This window comes from Artemia sp. Qi Xiang Cuo, chromosome 2 (assembly GCF_049724085.1).
Source record: "Artemia sp. Qi Xiang Cuo chromosome 2, ASM4972408v1, whole genome shotgun sequence".
NCBI classification, from domain to species: domain Eukaryota; kingdom Metazoa; phylum Arthropoda; class Branchiopoda; order Anostraca; family Artemiidae; genus Artemia; species Artemia sp. Qi Xiang Cuo.
Genome location: NC_142795.1, coordinates 26,779,868 through 26,799,359, shown reverse-complemented (window position 1 = coordinate 26,799,359; position 19,492 = coordinate 26,779,868). Strand labels below are relative to the sequence as shown.

The window sequence follows — 19,492 nt, the reverse complement described above, 5'->3', positions numbered from 1 at the left end:
TAAAAATGTCATCAGCATAGGTTAACTTTAAGGAGACATGGAAGAGATGTTTTGGGAGACATCTGGCCATAAAATTCATTTGTTGTTTTAAAATCACTTTTCTGTGAATAGGCAGCAGAGAAACAGATTACATCTGGCACTTTGAGTAAATTTTTTGCACTTCATATTATTGACTTGGGTGGGTAAATTTGAATTTCCAATAGAAGTAATTATTATATTCATAAAGAGCATAAAAAAGGCATTCAATGGTATGTTCAACTTTTATTTGTAAGTCAATAATATGAACTGCAAAAAAAATACTGCACTTTGATGATAAATCACATCTGTCTAGTATTTGCTAAGAAAAAATCACTCAGTGATAATTTATTGTACCCAGGGGCATCCTGAGTCAATTTCATTGGGGGGGGGGGGGACCTTTGTAAATTTTACCAAATTGCTACCTGATCTGTGCAAAATTTTCTGCAGGAATCAAGAATTTTGCTAAATTTTAGGCAATTTGCTAAAATTCTGCCAAAATTTTCACCTTTGGCAAAAATTTTAACAAATGCCAAAAAGGTTGAGAGGGCAGCATTCCCCTCCCACCTCTTCCATTGCGATGCCCTGTAGTTTGTGCCTCCTGAAATTGCTTATTGTCATGTCTTCCTGGAAAAATCCTCACTGTCTAGTGAGAAAAAATTACCATTTTGCAGCTGACTTAGGAATGGTGATTATTATTTTTGAATAGCATTTTACTATTACAGCTAATGAAAATAATAGCCATCATCCTACCTACCATTCATGAACCAGCTAAAAAGTGGCAATTTTTTCTTCCTATAAGCTATGATTTTATTTTAGAAACACATTTTGGTCAATATATACAAAATCATATTATTGAGTTAGGACTAAAGTGAATACACAATTTGATGCCTTTTTTTATGCTGATTACAAATATAATAAGCATTTCTATCGGAAATGAATTTCAGCCCCCCCCCCCTATATAGGCTATACCTAACCTAACCCTGAATTGGCATATATTGGGGGTTGTAGCTCCATTTCCGATAAAAATGCTTATTATATTCAAATTTAAAATAGATTGGGCCCAAAATGTCTATGGTATTGCACCTTGGCCTGAAATCTATCGATATCTATTCAGAGGTTTCTCATAGAGCAATTGAGGAAGTCTTGGATCATTAATAAAAGTGTTTATTTAAGCCATCCTCAACGACATTCTCAGTGAATTTTTCCCGAGCTCTTCTTGTCTTTTTTTAAATATTATAAATAGTGCAAAATTTTCAAAGATCTATCAGCATGACCAATTTGCAATGAATTCCATAAGAAGTAAATTTTGTAGTTCAAGTAAAAACATCTCAAGTGAGTAATTTATTTGGTATAAATTCTATGTCTTTTTGGCAGCATGACTTCACTAATACTCAACTAAGGTTTTGCAATAAAAAACATTGGATCTGATAAGTTAAAGGCAGGGGCGTCGTTTGGGAGTGGCAAGGGGGGGGGGGGTAGGCTAGTTGCCCCCCCAATAATGTGAAGAAAAAATTATTATACATCTCATGCCCTTTGAATATCCGGATATGGACCTCTCTTGCCCCCTAATAAAAATGCTGGAGATTCACCCCTGGTTATAGGCTAGACTAAATTCTTATACAACTTCCAATTTTCAACTTTGGCTCTCATTATTCTTGAAAGCTTAAAACTACATATGGCGGTCAATAGCCTACATACCAAATCATATTATTGAGTTTCAAATAAAGTGAATACACCATTTGATGCCTTTTTTTATGCTGATTAGGAATATAATAAGCATTTCTATCTGAAATGAATCCCTAGCCCCTCCCCCGAGACAGGCTATACCTAACCTAACCCTGAATTGGCATATATAGGGGGGGGGGAGGAAATTCATTTCCGATAGAAATGCTTATTATATTCGTAATCAGCATAAAAAAGGCATCAAATGGTGTATTCACTTTAGTCCTAACTCAATAATATGATTTGGCATATATTGACCCATATGGCTCTAGTTTAGTGCCTTGCTTCCTCAGAAGGGAACACAACAGAGCATAAAGAAAAAAACATGAGTGGCTACAGTAAAGAGTAAGGGAACCTGGTTTGGCAAATTTCTAGGTGGCACTCAGGCTCATGAGGCTGGCTAAGATGAAAAATGTCATTTGATGCCTTTTTTACGCTCTTTTGTAATTCAGTAATTTCTTCTGCGGCTAATTGCATCTTGAGCCCTTAAAGAGGCCCCAAATGTATTTCTATTTTGTAACCACACAAAGAAGTTATCAGCACTAGTTAAGTTGTTGAAAAGTAGTTAAAAACATATCACTAATTTATAAATAAGTTGTTATAAGTTGTTCAAGAGTAATATATTCCAAAAATACTTATTTATAACAATTCAAACCTCATATATTACTACTACTACTAACAACTCACCAAGGCGCCTGAGGCCAACACCACTATGCACACTCCTCCTCCATCCCAATCCATTCCAGTGCCTCCTTTTACACCCCCATGAAGTTCCTATTTCCTTTAAATCTTTCTTTAGTGACAGCCCTCCCACCCCAGACAAGGACAACCTGCTTTCTGTTTTAGCCCTAGACAGTTGGCCAAAAACAACAATCTTTGGCAATATGTCATCCTTCATCTGCACAACGTGCCCTAGCCACCTCAACCTTTCTTTCCAGTTATAGCCCTAGAGAGCAGTATTGAACCACATTTTTGTACAGCCTATTGTTTGAAATATGGTCAGTCAGCCATGTACCCAGAACAATCCTTACGCAATTTCTCTGGAAAACATCCAGCAAATCTTCCTCCATTTTTCGGAGCACCCATGCTTCAAAGCCATGTTTGACCACTGTCATCAGTGTAACTTCCAATAGTCTAATCCTGGTTCGCAGACTTATCTTCATATTCTTCCAAACTTTTTTCTAACTGTGAAAAAACACCCTGAGCCTCAGCTATTCTACTTTGACATCTTCACTGCTCCCACCATCTTTACTAATAATTAATTAAAAAAACTCTCCAAAAAATAAGTTTTTCAAAGAAAAGTAAAGGCCATTTTCAATTTTATGACAAATATTGTCTTTTGTACTTAACATTGAAAATAAACATTAAAATCATAGTAACATTTTGAACTGATGAGCTTTCAGCAATTAATATCATTATACATCAAATATTCAGCTTAATTTATAAGTTGTTAAAGATGAATATAGTTTCCCTACAAACAAGTGTTTGGATACTGCCTCCTTTCCTAACTGTAAATAAAAACTAAAAGCCTTCTGCATCATTGGTGCTTAACTGAAAATGGATTATATTATAAATATTTTCTTTTCCAGTTCTTACAGTATTGAAAATAAAAATATAATTACAGTGAAATAAATTCTTGAACTGATGGATCTTTCAACAGTTAATATCATTATAATTGAATATTCAATTTGATGTTGTTTATACTTTCCAAGACTGTTCAAGATGCACATAGTTTTCAGTAAAGTGCCAATGACGCAGTAGGTCTTAGACTTTTACAGTGAGAGAAGAAGGTCATACCCAAACTCTTGTTTGTGGTGATTTATGTTTGTTTCAAGATTGATTTGCATATTCAATTTAAGTTTCACTTATTTTAAGATTTATCTATTAATTTACATTAATATCTATTGTATGTTTGTTTACATTGATTGTTTATTCAATTTCTGTTTGTTTATAGTTTCATTTATACTTCAATAGGAAAATTTTTTTTTTGTTTTAAGCTTGATATTGATATTCAATCTAAGCATTACTTGCTTTAAGATCTATTTAAGATCTTTAAGATCTATTTATTCATTTATATTATTACTTTTTGTATGTTTTTGCTATGATTGTTTATTTAATTTCTGTTCGTTTTGGGTTTCATTTATTCTGTAATAGTAATTTCTGGTCCTTTTGAGTTTGAATTTTAAAAGGTATTTGTATCTGCTGAGCTTAAGTTTAAAATGACCTTTACGCTTCTTCGAAAAACTTATTTTTTGGAAAGTTTTTTTTTAATTAATTTTTGTTTGTTTTGATTGCAAAAAATTTCAAGTTTTTAAAAATTCCTTATTTCAAAATCAAACTAAAAAAAAAAAAACAAATATTCATCAAAGTAACAAAACTGGTATCAAAGTAACAATATCAAAGTGAAAAAATGGGTTTGTGTCAACCTTGGGGTTTTTATTATATGATGCTTGAACTATTTTTAACAAAATTGCTATCTCAAAATTTTTATCAGATGGGTTTGAGGGAAAAGGGCATGGGAGGACTAGATTAAGCTTCGGTCTCTTTTGACTCTTTAAAAGTGAACTAGAACTTTCTATTTTCAATCAAATGAGCCCTCTCTGAAGTTTATATGAGTATCACTTCTATAAGAACCATATATATCCCCAGAGTATAACTTACAATGCCCATCCCTAGGCCCTCAGGGGTTGTGTCAACCCTGGAATTTTAATATCTGATGATGGAACTATTTTTAACAAAATGTGGTCACCTGAAATTTTTATTGGATGGGTTTATCCATCCAATACACCCAAAGGCATGAAGGGGGGGGGGAGGAGCTAGTTGTGTACCGTGAGTAGTATGTGATGTATTTAAAATACAAAAAATAAAATTCTTTCTTTCTAAAGATAATTCCAACATAAATTAAACTTCCCCTAATTAAGTTCAAATCCCGTTTCCAAGAGTCTAAATTTTTAATCAGCAAAAGGAGAAACTGTGTTTTGGCCTCAGCCAAACAACAACACTATTCGGTTTTGAACTTCGTTAAGATATTTGGTAATAAAAAAGATACTAAATACAAAGTTTCTCAGGAAGTTTAAGTTATAAGAGCAGTGTCAATGTTTAAATCATCAAAATATTTAAAACAATTTATTGGGTAGAGAGTTAGCATAATGAAGTGAGTTGGTAAACATGATTACAAGGTAGCAGCCCCCTCCACAGGACTTGAGCCAATCGTGAAATAGTTCTCACGGCACATGATCAGGACTTAGGATATATAGTGAAGAAAAGTGTTTTTTGTGCGATTATTATGGTTGTTATTATTATTGGCATTCAGGCATTGCAATTCTAATTATTATTATGACTTAGTCATTGTAAAGATTTGGTCATTACTGTTATCTCAGCCACTATTGTTGTCAGTTGAAGTGAAGCGCAAAGGCGTTTGACACCGTAAATCATTCATTGCTTCTTTTTAAACTAAAGTCTTATGGGTTTTCAACACAAGCTGTTAAATTTTTTTCATCTTACCTTTCTGGGAGATGACTAGATTGTGTTGATAAATCTCGTGATCTCTGTTCCAAAACTTTTCCAATTAGTTATGGAGTGCCTCAGGGCTCTGTTCTTGGGCCTATTCTATTTATTCTTTTTATAAATGATTTGCCAGAAGTTTTGCTTCTTTGTAAAATTATAATGTTTGCTGATGATGTAGTAATTTTTGCTTCTCACTGGGACCTATCAGTTCTTTTCCAGAACCTCGAAAGTATGTTACTAACTGTATCTGATTGTTATTCAAGGAATTTACTAGCTCTTAATGAAAAAAATATGCCAATACATGTTATTTTCATGAACTGGATCAGTAGTGTCAGATACCTTCTCTCTTTTCTTGAATGGTCTTGAATTAAAACAGGTAGATCAGTTCAAATATTTAGGGATTATTTTAGATGAAAATTTGTCGTTTCATAAATATGTAAAAACACTGTTGTTAAAAATTTCCCGAAATATTGGCATGCTAGCTCGTCTTCGTCACTTCTTTCCTAAATATATTCTAAAATCTATTTATTATTCTTTTGTCCACCCATATTTTCTCTACTGTATTTTGGTTTGGGCATCTACCTTTCTGTCTGTTTTCAAATCTCTCCAAATACTTCAGAATAAAGTAATGAGGATTATTTTTAATGTTGATTGCAGAACTTCAGTTAGACAGCTATATGGGACTTCAGGAATTTTCTCTTTGGACCAACTTCATTTAATTTCTATCTCTAGTATTTGTCACGATTATCAATATAGTAATTTACCTGTAAATTTCTCCAGCATTTTCTCAACTAATTCTCAATTTCATAATTATCCTACTACACATCGTTCAGACTTTTCGTGCGAAATTTTCCCAATATTTAGAGCGGGATTCAGCATCTTTCAAACTGGGCCAAAAATCTGGAACTCAATTCCTGCATCAGTTCGAGAATGCAGCAACAAGCGACATTTTCTAAGACTGGTGAAGAAATATCTTATGACATGCTAAGCATTTTGTTCATTAGGGTTTTCTTTTTTGTTGTTGTAAAATTTAGTTAGAAAATGGCTATGTATTTTCGTCAGCAATATTTTCAGCGCTAAAGTATGCCACCAGGCATGTGCGCTGTTTTGTGACATTTATTTATGTACGTGTTATAAATAAAAATATTCTACTCTACATACATATATACATATTTATTTGTATATATACTGTATATATATATATATATATGTATGTATATATACACACACACACACACACACACACACACACACACACACACACACACACACACACATACACACACGTTCACACACACGCACACACACACGCACACACACACACACACACACACACACACACACACACACACATACAGACACGTTCACACACACGCACACACACACACACACACACACACACACACACACACACACACACACACACACACACACACACACACACACACACACACACACACACACACACACACACACACACACACACACACACACACACACACACACACACACACACACATATATTATATTATATATTATATTATATATATATAGTAAAAAGTGAAAATAGAAATAAAGTATAGATCAAGTACCAAAAATATATGTGGGTGAAGGTTCATTTTGCTTTCTCTTTGTTCAAAATATATGTGGGTGAAGTTGTTCATTTTGGTTCATTTTTGCTTCTCATATTATTTATATATATATACACACACACACACACACACACACACACACACACACACACACACACACACACACACACACACACACACACACACACACACACACATATATATATATATATATATATATATATATATATATATATATATATATATATATATATATATATATATATATATATATATATATATATATATATATATATATATATATATATATATATATATATATATATATATATATATATATATATATATATATATATATTATATTATATATTATATTATATATATATAGTAAAAGTGAAAATAGAAATAAAGTATAGATCAAGTACCAAAAATATATGTGGGTGAAGGTTCATTTTGCTTCTCTTTTGTTCTTGCTACTAATCTAACTGAATTAATGTATTGTGTTATATTTTTGAAGGAGAAGCAAACTAGTGTGTTAACTAGTGCAAACCAAGCTCTTCTCTACACTGCTGAGACCTGGCCTGCTGCCATGGGCACCCATAAGCTGAATTTTATGGGGGGGGGTACTGGTCTAATTGGCACTTCCAATGCTGTACAATGGAAATCTCAAAGCAAAAAATATAAGGCAGTGTCATTCAGCCAGGGGGTTGGTGACCCCCTGCTCCCCCCCCCCCCCCTTATATGTGCCCTTGTTTGCTGTCGTTTCGGTCCTAAACGCTATAGACGTGGCTCAAACCAAGTTTCTCAGACAAGTCGAAGGTGTTAAGTGGTATGACTTCGTCTTCAACGCCAGACTATTGTCACTATCCAACCAAACACCCAACTCACATCAGCCTGCCTCACGAACTCTTTGGTGGTTCTGCCACCTTGCCCGCATTTCTGCAGAAATGTCAGCCAGTATTGTCTTTAGTTTCGATCCCTTTACGCACGGCTGGAAGCACCCGCGTGGAAGGCCTCGTTCTAGATGGAAGGACAGCCTTGGGTCACTTGGGGACAACCATTGGTCGGTAGGATCCCAGACAAAGCAATCGTGCTAGCTCAGGACCGTCTGCACTAGAGGTGACGAGTAGCATCTTTCTCTGTGCTGGACCACCAGCAAGAGCAATAAGTCAAGTCGACCTATTCTTGGTTGGATTTTATCTAAGTTTAATCTCGATTCCTGAAATACAATCTTGCGCAACACCTGGCTAATCTCATAAGTTAGCCACATAGATTTTTATCAAAAATTAACCCACATATATGTAATAAATCGGTAAAAAAAAAAGTTAATGCTAATGTGCTTATGATTTTGGAAATGGGATAATATCTCTATTTTTATCTAGTAAAAATTACCAAAAACTTTTAATCTTGTGAGTGCCACATACGCGCATCTATCTACGCCCCTAAGAAGTCATTCTTAATCTGTGTATGAGTGTATATGTGCGTTAATCTGTGTTTGGGTTTTTTCTGCGTTTATAAGCTTTTGCTGACTTTTTATTTATTACAAAAATAAATCTTTATTGCTTGACTCCATACACAAGGACATATGGTAATACACATTGGACACACTAAATGACACTGGTAAACAAGGTATAATGACTAGTTACCAGTGAAGTCACCCTATATCTTCTAGATAAAACACATATAAATATTTCCCTTCTTTGAATTCCTTTATTCAAAAATTGGTTGGCATTGCAACACCATAATTCAGTTCTAGTGTATTTTACTGAGAAATTGAGCACTTTAGTCCATTGATCATTCAGTGACATTCCATATTTATTATTGTTGACTCATTAAAGATTGTAGTTTTTTCAGCCATTCAAGAAATGCTTAGTGTATTCCTGAGAGTGAGTATGTATATTAACTGTCTATTAGATCTGTTTACAGCTGATGATGTTTAAGATATTATTGTCTAAATGCCCAACAATGGATAAAAAGTAGAATTCTTAGCCCTAACAGTTTTTTTTTATTATTGAAGTGTCAAACCTCTTTCCCATGAGAAAAAATAATTGCCTCCTCCACGCAGCTCTGGACTGTATGCACATATGATAAGTTTCTTCTTTTTCTGAAAAAGAAGAAACTTTATGTCTATTTTCTATTTTTATTTTTTTTTATGTCTATTGTGAATTTTGGAATCCACAATAGACTCCTTCCGGCTTCTAGAGCATTTTCTTGTGATTATTCTTTTGGTGTTTTGAATACCAACTTCATATAAACAAAAAGTTTTTTCGCCTGCAACATCAACGCTATCTTTATATTAACGAAAGAGTATGGCGGTAGTGTCGGCAAAAATAAACCTGTCAGTTGCATTTAGCGTTTGGCGGCACTAGGCATTTTTTCAGTGTAATAATAAAAATAATTAATTTAATTTGTGCAGTTAGTAAAAATTAGTGTAGCAATAAGAGTTTGATCTCAGTTCCTGATAGAAAAACGATTACACTGTTTGAAAAATGCCAAGCGTCACCAAAAGCCAGATGACATTGATGTTTTTTTTGCGCCAGTTTCCACTCTTATAAGTTATCCATACTCTTTGATATTAACTAAGAGCTTTTTTTATGCTATAACATTTGAAGGATTCTAACACTCCTGGTTAACAAATTTTCAAATATGCTTGCCATTCTGTGATCAGTTTTTTGTGTTATTATTAAATGACTAATGAGTCACTAATCTTGCAAAAGTATATGTGTGTATGCTTTTTTCAGTTCTTCCAAGGCGATTCAAGTCTGATATTGAAATTAGGTGGGTTCAGCCATTGAGAGTTCGAACACATGATCCCAAAAAAAGTGGAGATTGGCCGCCCTACACTGACCCGGAGCCTTCAAGGTTAAGACGTAGCTATCAAGTTTTAGCTGATACTGATGTCTACAAGTAAGCTTAAAATTTACAAAGATCAAAAGTATTCAGTAAAGAAAATTTCTGGATAGACAGAATAGCAGGCTAAACTTAAATAAGCTATCTAATTCTTGTTATATTTTTTCCTCTTTGATAAAGTGAAAATACTGCAGGATATTGAAATATGTACTTTTTTTAAATAGATGTTTCAGTGGTGTCTTGAAACAATTGAAAACGATTTTCGATCTTTTTATACACTGTTGAAAGGACTGGCAAATATCCCCTCTTGTATATGTTAACTACTGTAGATTTAAAAGCTTTTTACTTTAGTTAGGTCCTACAACTTTGAGTTAAAATTAAACTTCGTCCGGTATAGTAATTGTAAAATTGTAATTTACCTGTTTCCAATTCGATTAAGCACTGTGAACTTACCCTAACTAATCAGGGGTCAGTGGTGGTTTTTTAGCGGATAGAGTGGGCACTTACCCTGCGCTCAGAAATTTTAGGGGCACAAAATTTCAAATAAAGAATCTAACGGTTATGATCATTTTGTAATTTTTGATTTTTTTTTTTTAATTAAGTAGGGGGTGCAGTTAATAAATGAAGTAATTTTTATATTACTAATTAATTAATAAAATAAAAATCAGTTAAAAATAAAAAATCATTAACCAACAATAATAATAGTAATAAAAAAATAATTTATCAATTACTTAATAACATAGAAATAAATTCAAAAATAAAATTAGCATGATAGTAATTCAAAATAAATTATTAATTATTTAATAAATTGAAAAATTTTGTTCAATTGATGTGCCATTTGGTACCAAAAATGAGTCTTTTGTGTCGTTTACCATTGAAATGCTTGACCGAAAATCTTTAATAGGACGTTTAAAATTCCTTTCTTGAATGCCACCCCCTTCCAGTCCCCTTAGTAAGTGAAAAGGAAAAACATATTTTGAAAAAAAAAAAACTCTCTAGAGAAATAATCTAAATTCAAACTTATTCAGGAATTTATTTTTGGCGATAAATACATTATATGTTTATTCTAACTGTAGAGGTAACGGACTAAAAAAAAGAGGAATTTAAAAAAATAGCTTGAAATTCTGGTATGTTTATTTTTCTTGTTTTTCTCTTGAGCGCTATCAGGACACTGTGGCATCGAAGGAGCGATGAAAGTGTAACCACGGGAAATGTCGGCGATTTTGATTTCCCCATGCCGTCAAGGCATGGATTAGTTGGCCACTGTTTATACAACACACATATATCCGTCATTTGGGGGCTGGTACGGATCCTGTCCCCCAGAATTCCGATAATTTTCTTGTTTAATCTTTTATTCATAATATATGATTTTAATAATCACTTGTCCTAAAATATTAAAGGCCAATAAGCAAAACTAATGAAAGTACTCTGAGAAGTTCAAAATTCTTCGCAGCATTGTGACAGAAAAATTGCTACAATACTACCATGAATTTCCCTAAGTTGTACTAAGATCTTAAGTTATTTTAGTGTCCCACAGTTTTCTAAAAATCTGTTAAATATTTTATCTAGTGCAATATTTCATAAATAGTAGAATTTTATCTACAAGTCCTCAAACATACGAAGGATAATATATCCATTGAGCTCTTTAATTGCCGATTTTTTAAAAGGAAAGTTGAAGAAAATACAAGATGATTCCTTTTGGGCTGATGGTAACAACAGTTTTTAAAAAGGAATAAAACAAAATGAACTCAATAAAAACTTATTCAGTGCATAAATGATATAAACATATATTATTATCACCTGCTGTCTGCAATAGGCAATTTAAGAATTTTGATTTTTTTTTAAGTTGTAATGATATTATTTCTTTTTTTTATCTATTTTTATTGATAGGTAAGGCTATCGAGAGGAAAGACCGGTCCCTGTGGACAAAGTTTATTTTTACTAAATTTTTACAAAAATTTATTTTTTACTATAAAAGAGCACTAAGATACTGTAAATAGTAAAACTCATTGGGATTAAAAAGATGAACCCAGATTCCTTTTAATTTTCAATTTATTTTCCATAACCACTGTATAGCCTTGTAATTGCATAATTACAGAATTATGTACATATTAGTGCAGTTGGCCTTACCGTAGGTAATTGGGGGTTTTGTGTGTTGCTCATGGACTCTTCAAGGAGCTCTATAATAGGCCTCTATATATTATGCACATTTAACATCTTATTCCATATTTTGTTCTGTGGGAAAGTAAAGTCATAAAAGGTCATGAAATGAGCAAAAGTGTCTAATTTTAGATTAGCTGAACAGAAATATAAAAAATTGTAAATAATTGTACGCATAAAAAATGTTATATTAGGCCTGATCTCTTTGAGGTTTGTGTTCTGGGGATTTGTGCCTCCTGTCGCCCCATCCCCTCAGGTCAGCCAAGGTGCATGGGATTTTCTAGACCGCATAATTGCCAAAAGTGTCTTTATATTCTCTGATTTATCTTACGCGTATGGAGATGTTTTATAAGTATATCTGATACAGTAGTTAAACTCAAGTTCGATCAAGATTTTAATAGCCGAAACTTTGTTTCGAAACTGCACGAGATGATGGACAGCAAGAGGTGTCTATACTTTTATATCTTTGGCTTATTTCAGGAATGCCTCCCCGGCTGTCAAACAACTTCTTTCTGCTGAATATCAAAACAACTGGCAGAAATTCAAAATATATAAAAATGATATGATCAATGACGTAAGGAGACATCCATGTGATTTTGGATCTTCTGAAGCCTCAAGTGAGTACTTTTTAAATGAACCATGTTTACAGAGAAGCCTGCACAGACAGAGCAGGAATTTGCACTTCTAATGATAGTCCAAAGGACCCCTTCGCTCTCGGAGAAATTTATAAATAGTGTCTTTACAAAGCGTTTTTCATGAATTCACCTCCCCCCCCTGGATCACTTTTCCGCTATCCTACTCATTCCTCTACTTTTAAGTTTCAGTTTCGAGACCCGTAGGTGTAGTTCTACGCATCTTTCCAATTTTCTAAATTTTAGAACCTAAAACGAGGAGAAATGGTCTACCCTCCTACTGCTACATGCCCTGCCCCCGACACTGTAAGGTCAGAGTGTTATTTCCGCTTTATTGAAACGACTTGTTTTTTAAGAATTTGTTTTTAATTTGTCACAGTTGTAACCAAAAGGCAACAATAAGTTAATATCACAATTCCAGCCAACGTATAAAAGAAGGATACTTAATATAATGCAAGTCACACTAATTGACTAGATTGGCTGTTTTAAACAAAATGATATTTATTCCTAGAATAATCGTCAGTTTCTACTGACATTCTTTCTCATAGAAGCTTCATTTCGGTAATTAGTTGGCATATGCACACAAACTAGAGCAATACAACCCAAATCAACAGAAATACAAAAATCACTTGACTCAATATGACTATGATCATACTTTTTATGTACAGCAATTACTAGGCCTCCTAAGGGACGACCTAACGGTAACGTTAGCAGGTTTTCAGAAAAATATGTCATCTAAGGATAGCTCTATCATAGACACATTATTCTCACCAAGACGGTATTCGATAATGCACACGATGTCGAAGGCACCGAACAAGGGTTCGAGAGCATCTAACTTTTCACGGGCACCGTTAATATTCTGATAAAATACAGACGCCATTGTGTCAACATGCTGTCCGAACTTTTGTTCCTGCAGAATCATGAACAGGTAGGTGCTTTTTAAGTTCGGCACACAGCATCCTGTGGCTACGATGACTACCCTCACAGTTGGCACATTTAATACTCTCTTCCGGACAGGTTTTCTCAGTGCAATTGTGATTACCGGCTCACGTGTGAAACTTAGCTGCGAAAGTACAGTCGTGGGCAAAATGCCCAAATCCCGGCAATTATGATGCTGTTTTGGTTTCTCCGTAGGTATAATAACAAAGAATAAGCATTAATCTATTTTAACACCGAATTTGATAGCCCGATCCAAATCGTCCTTTGATTTTGACTTGAGTTGGACGACTCTAGAATTATCAAATCGGATTGCACTGATCACTTTTTCAACAACGACTGGAATCTGCGAAACGTCATACCGAGTATCCAGTTTAATAATCCAAGCAAACTCGGATTTCACTACTTTTGCACGGGAATTTTGCGTACTAGGTAAAATAGCAGTCGCCGCTATAGCACACTCTTCTGGTACCATATGAACTACCAGCTTGTCTTTACGAGCCACAATGTGCTTAACTTTGTCTGTAAAAGCCAATTTTTGAACAAATGCTCACTGATTAGCTGGGTTTTGCATGTTCAAACTATTAGGTAAGTTCACTAACACCACCGGAACAGCATTAGTTCGACAGTGTGGAGCCGAATGCCAGACAACCGGACTCGGGGCACTACTAGAAGTTTCATTTTTCCACAAGAAAGTTCCATATAGAAAGGACGCAATATATATATCCATATATATATGTCCACAAGAAAGGACGCAAAAATTATAACGCAATGCTGCTATCGTATCTGTGTCATTATGAATAGCCGGGACATGCGAGGGATCAATAATTGCAAGTACTGGCAGTTGCTCTAAACGCTCCACGAATCTACTTAGTAGCTAAAAGAAGATCACTTACAAATGTTGCAGTTGGGTGCATTCCTCTTTATCAAGTACATCAACATGTAACGCACTTTTACAAACATCAATCACCTGTTTGATCACCTCTTTCGCCAAAACATTTGTAGTTATTTTTATGACTGTATTTTTTTCTTTGGCCAATTGTCGCTGTAAAAAATTCAGCACGGGACAAACAAAAATAGGGTTCGCCATTGCGTGAGCACTGACCAATCAACGTGTAGCATAATGAAAAATGATTATCTATAAACAAAGCTAATTCATCAGAAAAGGCCTAGTCAAAGGTTAGGCGTAAAAAATTGCTCTGAAATACGCGTTTTGACGTCGCATATTTTACGTCAGATAACACTAAAATATTTCACTGCTTTCCCTTCAATATTTGTATACGAAACTGGCAACAAGATTTTGACTCCAAGGCCGTACCCAAAGGGGGCCGTAACCCCTACCCCCCTAATACCCCTACGTAATGACGGAGATGCGTTTACCATAAGTGCTGAACGACTAGATACTAAGTCACTGAATTGACTTTGTCAGTAATTTTGTTCTTGTATCTAAACCTTAAACAGAATTTAAGTTCAAGCGAGGTTCATTAAAGGCAGAATATCCAATAAAATGTTCAAATATAAAATTACGCAACGGATTTCACCTGCTATCCTTTGTATATTATGATCCAATTCCAATTAAACATTTAGTGTAATACATTTTATTAAAAATATTATATAGCATGCAATTATATGTTATATTATTATTGTTGTAAATTATTGTTATATGATACATTATTTAGTCATGATAATTACTATAATAATCATTATGCTTTTTAACAGGTTTTTAAGAGAATATTTTGATTTTATAAAGGTTTCTTTTCTTTATACAGTTGCTGCATTAACAGCCAGTATTCGCTATTATCAACGTCTAGTATTGGTGGATGAATACAAGTCGAAATCAAAAGCAGTTAGAAAAGAGTGGAAGGTGCAGCTTCAAGAAATGGTCAATAGGAGAAATGGTCTGTTAAGTCATTTAAGAAAGAGTGACTACAAACGCTTTGAATGGCTCCTTGAAAAGCTCAATTTGGTATACCGTCCCAGTCCAGTGTAAGTTTGTTTCATCTTCTCCCTAAAAAGAAAACATAATAAAAAATAATAATAATAATAATAATAATAATTTTTTTAATAATAATAAAAAAAAATTGATTTCGTTGAAAATTAATACTCCAATGTTTTGGATGATCGCCTTTCCGTAGTATTCTCTTGGGCATCTTATGTGTCTATGATGTGGGGCGATGGCGTTAATTGGTTTTCAGCCTTTATTCCATATTTTTTGCCCCCTCCTCGATTTTGAAAATACTCTATTTTGGTATTTTTATTGAAAAATGATTTTTTTTTTTTTTGTATTTTCAATAAAAAAAAACTAAAGAAACAACAAAATTGCCCACCTTCTTAAAATCTAGAAATTATAAATTTTGAACCTACCGTTTTTTCGTGAATTGACGCTACTGATGTGAAGTTCAATACAATTCGTGGGGCTCATTTATCTAACTAACTGTTTTGAATAATTACTTAAGTTTATCTAATCAACTAAACTTATTACTAATTATTTGGACATTCTCATAAATGAGGGAAAGAGAAATAGTACATTTAAGGATCGTTTGACTTTAAAAGTAAAATCTTGACTTTAAAAGTCGTTATTTAATTAGTTCGTAATCTGGTGCACCACCCTGATACATTAAGCTTTTTTTCTTCATAAAAAGAACAGAAGTCGGTAAATTGATAAATTCATTGTCTTTTTGCTCCTTTCTTGTCTTTCTGAATTTTTTGTAAATTTCTTCAGTAGCATTGCGACCAAGGCCGTATCCAGGGGTGGGGGGTTCAACTCCCCCCCCCCCCACCCCGAAATGTTTGTCTGACTCATAAAAACGTAAAGAAATTAACATAGACGAATAGTTTATGTGTTTTTTGAAGTTTTTTTTGTAATTTGAGGGAACATTTATTTCAAAAACAGGCTACCATAGCAGCCGTTATCGAACAGAGACTAAAATGCGAGATATAGAATCGTTAGAATACCGATAGAATACCGTTAGAATCTTTAGAATACCATGTATTGTTTAGGTGAATGACTTGCTATCTGTAATTAATTTCTTGCACCATACTGCCTTTCCATTTACAGTGTAAACGAAAATATATTAATAAGGGGTAAAAATTTTCTTAATAGACACCTAATTTTATTGGCTTTTTAAGAAATTCTACCCGTAATTAATATATTTTCTTTTTAATTGGCTTGCTATCTTAAAGAATAGTTCTCCAAAGACAAGTAAGTATAAATAATGTGGTCTGTAAAAGTAAATAATTTCTTAGACCACATTGCCTTTCTATATCAGAGGCAACGCTGTAGCGTTGCCTATAGTAAAGGCCATACGGCTCCAATGTTTTATTATTATTTTTTTTTTCCGAGAGGCACTTCATATGGAAGGGTCGTCATAGAAACTTCAAAGAGGGCTCATTCGATTGGAAATCAAGAGCTCTAGTGCCCTTTTTAATGGTCGAAAATGATTGGAGGGCAACTAGCGCCCCCCACGCCCATCATTCTCCCAAACACATCCAATCAAAATTTGGAGATATCCATTTGGTTCAGTGTAGTTGCTTTCCAGATAGAAAATATGTTTTTGAAGAGGACACTCCCCCAAAACCCTCAGGGCAAGGGTTTTAAGTTAGGCCCTGGGGGCATATAAGGTTTTTATAGAAGGCGTTGTCGTAGAAACTTCAAAACATGCTCATTCGATTGGAAATTAAAGGGCTAGTGCCCTTTTTAATAGTCGATAGTGATTGGTGTGTAACTAGCCCCCTCCCCCCTCCCCCACGCCCATCATTTCCCCAAACACATCCAATAAAAATGGTCAGATAGCCATTTTGTTCAGCGTAGTTGATTTCCAGATAGAAAATATATTTTTGAGGAGCACCCCCCCACAACCCTCAGGGCAAGGTTTTTAAGTTATATCCTAGGGGCCTATAAGGTTTTTATAGAAGGAGTTGTCGTAGAAACTTCAAAACAGGCTCATTCAATTGGAAATTAAAGGGCTAGTGCCATTTTTAATAGTCGAAAGTGTTTGGAGTGCAACTTTCCCCCCCCCCCCCCCCACGCCCATCATTTCCCCAAACACATCCAATTAAAATTTTGAGATAGCCAAATTGTTCAGCATAGTTGATTTCCAGATAGAAAATATTTTTTTGAGGAGGACACTCCCCCAGAACCTTCAGGGCAAGGGTTTTAAGATATGCCCAGGGGGCATATAAGGTTTTTATAGAAGGCGTTGTCGTAGAAACTTCAAAAACGGTTCATTCGATTGGAAATTCAAAGGGATAGTGCCCTTTTTAATAGTCGAAAGTGATGGGAGGGTGACTAGCCCCCCTCCACGCCCACGCCCATCATTTCCCCAAACACATCCAATAAAAATTTTGAGATAGGGATTTTGTTCAGCATAGTTGATTTTCAGATAGAAAACATGTTTTTGAGGAGGACAATCCCCCACAACCCTCAGGGCAAGGGTTTTTAAGTTATGCCCTGGGGACATATAAGGTTTTATAGAAGGCGTTGTCATAGAAACTTCAAAAAGGCTCATTCGATTGGAAATTAAAAGGGATAGTGCCCTTTTTAATAGTCAAAAGTAATTGGAGGGCAACTAGCCCCCCACGCCTATCATTCCCCCAAACACATCAAATCAAAATTTTGAGATAGGCATTTTTGTTCAGCGTAGTTGATTTCCAGATTGAAAATATTTTTGAGGAGAACACTTTCCCACAACCCTCAGGGCAAGGGTTTTAAGTTATGCCCAGGGGGCATATAAGGTTTTTTTAGAAGGCTTTGTCATAGAAACTTCGAAACAGGCTCATTCGATTGGAAATTAAAGGGCTAGTGCCCTTTTTAATAGTTGAAAGTGATTGGAGGGCAACTAGCCCCCCCCATGCCCATCATTTCCCCAAAGACATCCAATGAAACTTTTGAGATAGCCATTTTGTTCAGTGTAGCTGATTTCCAGATAGAAAATATATTTTTGTGGAGGACACTCCCCCACAACCCTCAGGGCAAGAGTTTTAAGTTATGCCCTGGGGGTATATAAGGTTCTTATAGAAGGCGTTGTCGTAGAAACTTCAAAGCAGGCACATTCAATTGGAAATTCAAAGGGCTAGTGGCCTTTTTAATATTCGAAAGTGATTTTAGGGTAACTAGCCCCCCCCCCACGCCCAGCATTCCCCCAAACACATCCAATCAAAATTTTGAGATAGCCATTTTGTTCAGCGTAGTTGATTTTCAGAAAGAAAATATGTTTTTGAGGAGGACAATCCCCTACAACGCTCAGGGCAAGGGTTTCAGGTTTTATAGAAGGCGGTGTCGTAGAAACTTCAAAAAAGGGTCATTCGATTGGAAATTCCTAGGACTAGTGCCCTTTGTAATAGTCGAAAGTGATTTGAGGGCAACTACCCCCCCCCCCCCTCTCAAGCCCACCTTTTCCCCAAACACATCCAATCAAAATTTTAAGACAGTCATTTTATTAAACGTAGTTTTAAGTTCTGGAAATTAGGTCTTTGAGGATTACAACTCCACCAAAGCCCTCAGGGCAAGGGTTGTAATTTAAGGATTCTCCGAATCCTCCATATTATTTCTTATGGAAAGGATGTTCGTATAAACTTCAGAGAGGGCTCATTTGATTGAAAATTGAAAGTTCTTGTTCACTTTTTAAGAGTCAAAAGAGATTGAATGGCAACTAGCCCCTCTCCCTCGTCCACGCCCTAGATGCATCAGATAAAAATTTTGAGATAGACATTTTGTTAAAATATTGTTCAAAGTTCAATGAACAAAATATTGTTCATTTTGTTCAAAGTTCTGATAACAAAAAACTCCGGTGTCGACACAGGCCACCAGGGCCCAGGGTTAGGCGTTGTAAGTTATGTCCTGGGGCATAACTTATTAAGGGGGGTTTATAACTTATGGGAAGGGGTTTTGTATGGGAAGAACATAGGAAATCCATTATAATTATCCAATTATAAGGTTAAAATACATACTCTGTGATAGATGCAAAATTGCTTTGGCACACAAATTCCTATTAAGGTCAATTCCAAACAGTCGTGATTCCTTTGTGCCAGTAAGTGAAATGGTCTAAACACCCTTATTGGAGCTATTTTTTCAAT

General features: G+C 34.8%; 1 protein-coding gene across 1 annotated transcript in view; it reads left to right on the top strand.

Annotated features, from left to right (window-relative positions):
• The first annotated feature begins 1,218 nt into the window (after positions 1–1,218).
• The window catches only part of bonsai (28S ribosomal protein S15, mitochondrial), a 29,510-nt gene continuing 11,236 nt past the window's right edge, over positions 1,219–19,492 (top strand). Inside the window, exons 1-4 of the mRNA XM_089108040.1 lie at positions 1,219–1,350; positions 9,581–9,746; positions 12,330–12,466; positions 15,187–15,403. Of these exons, the coding sequence (XP_088964166.1) occupies positions 1,302–1,350; positions 9,581–9,746; positions 12,330–12,466; positions 15,187–15,403 (569 nt within the window). The 5' untranslated portion in view covers positions 1,219–1,301. The remainder of the gene's footprint in view (positions 1,351–9,580; positions 9,747–12,329; positions 12,467–15,186; positions 15,404–19,492) is intronic.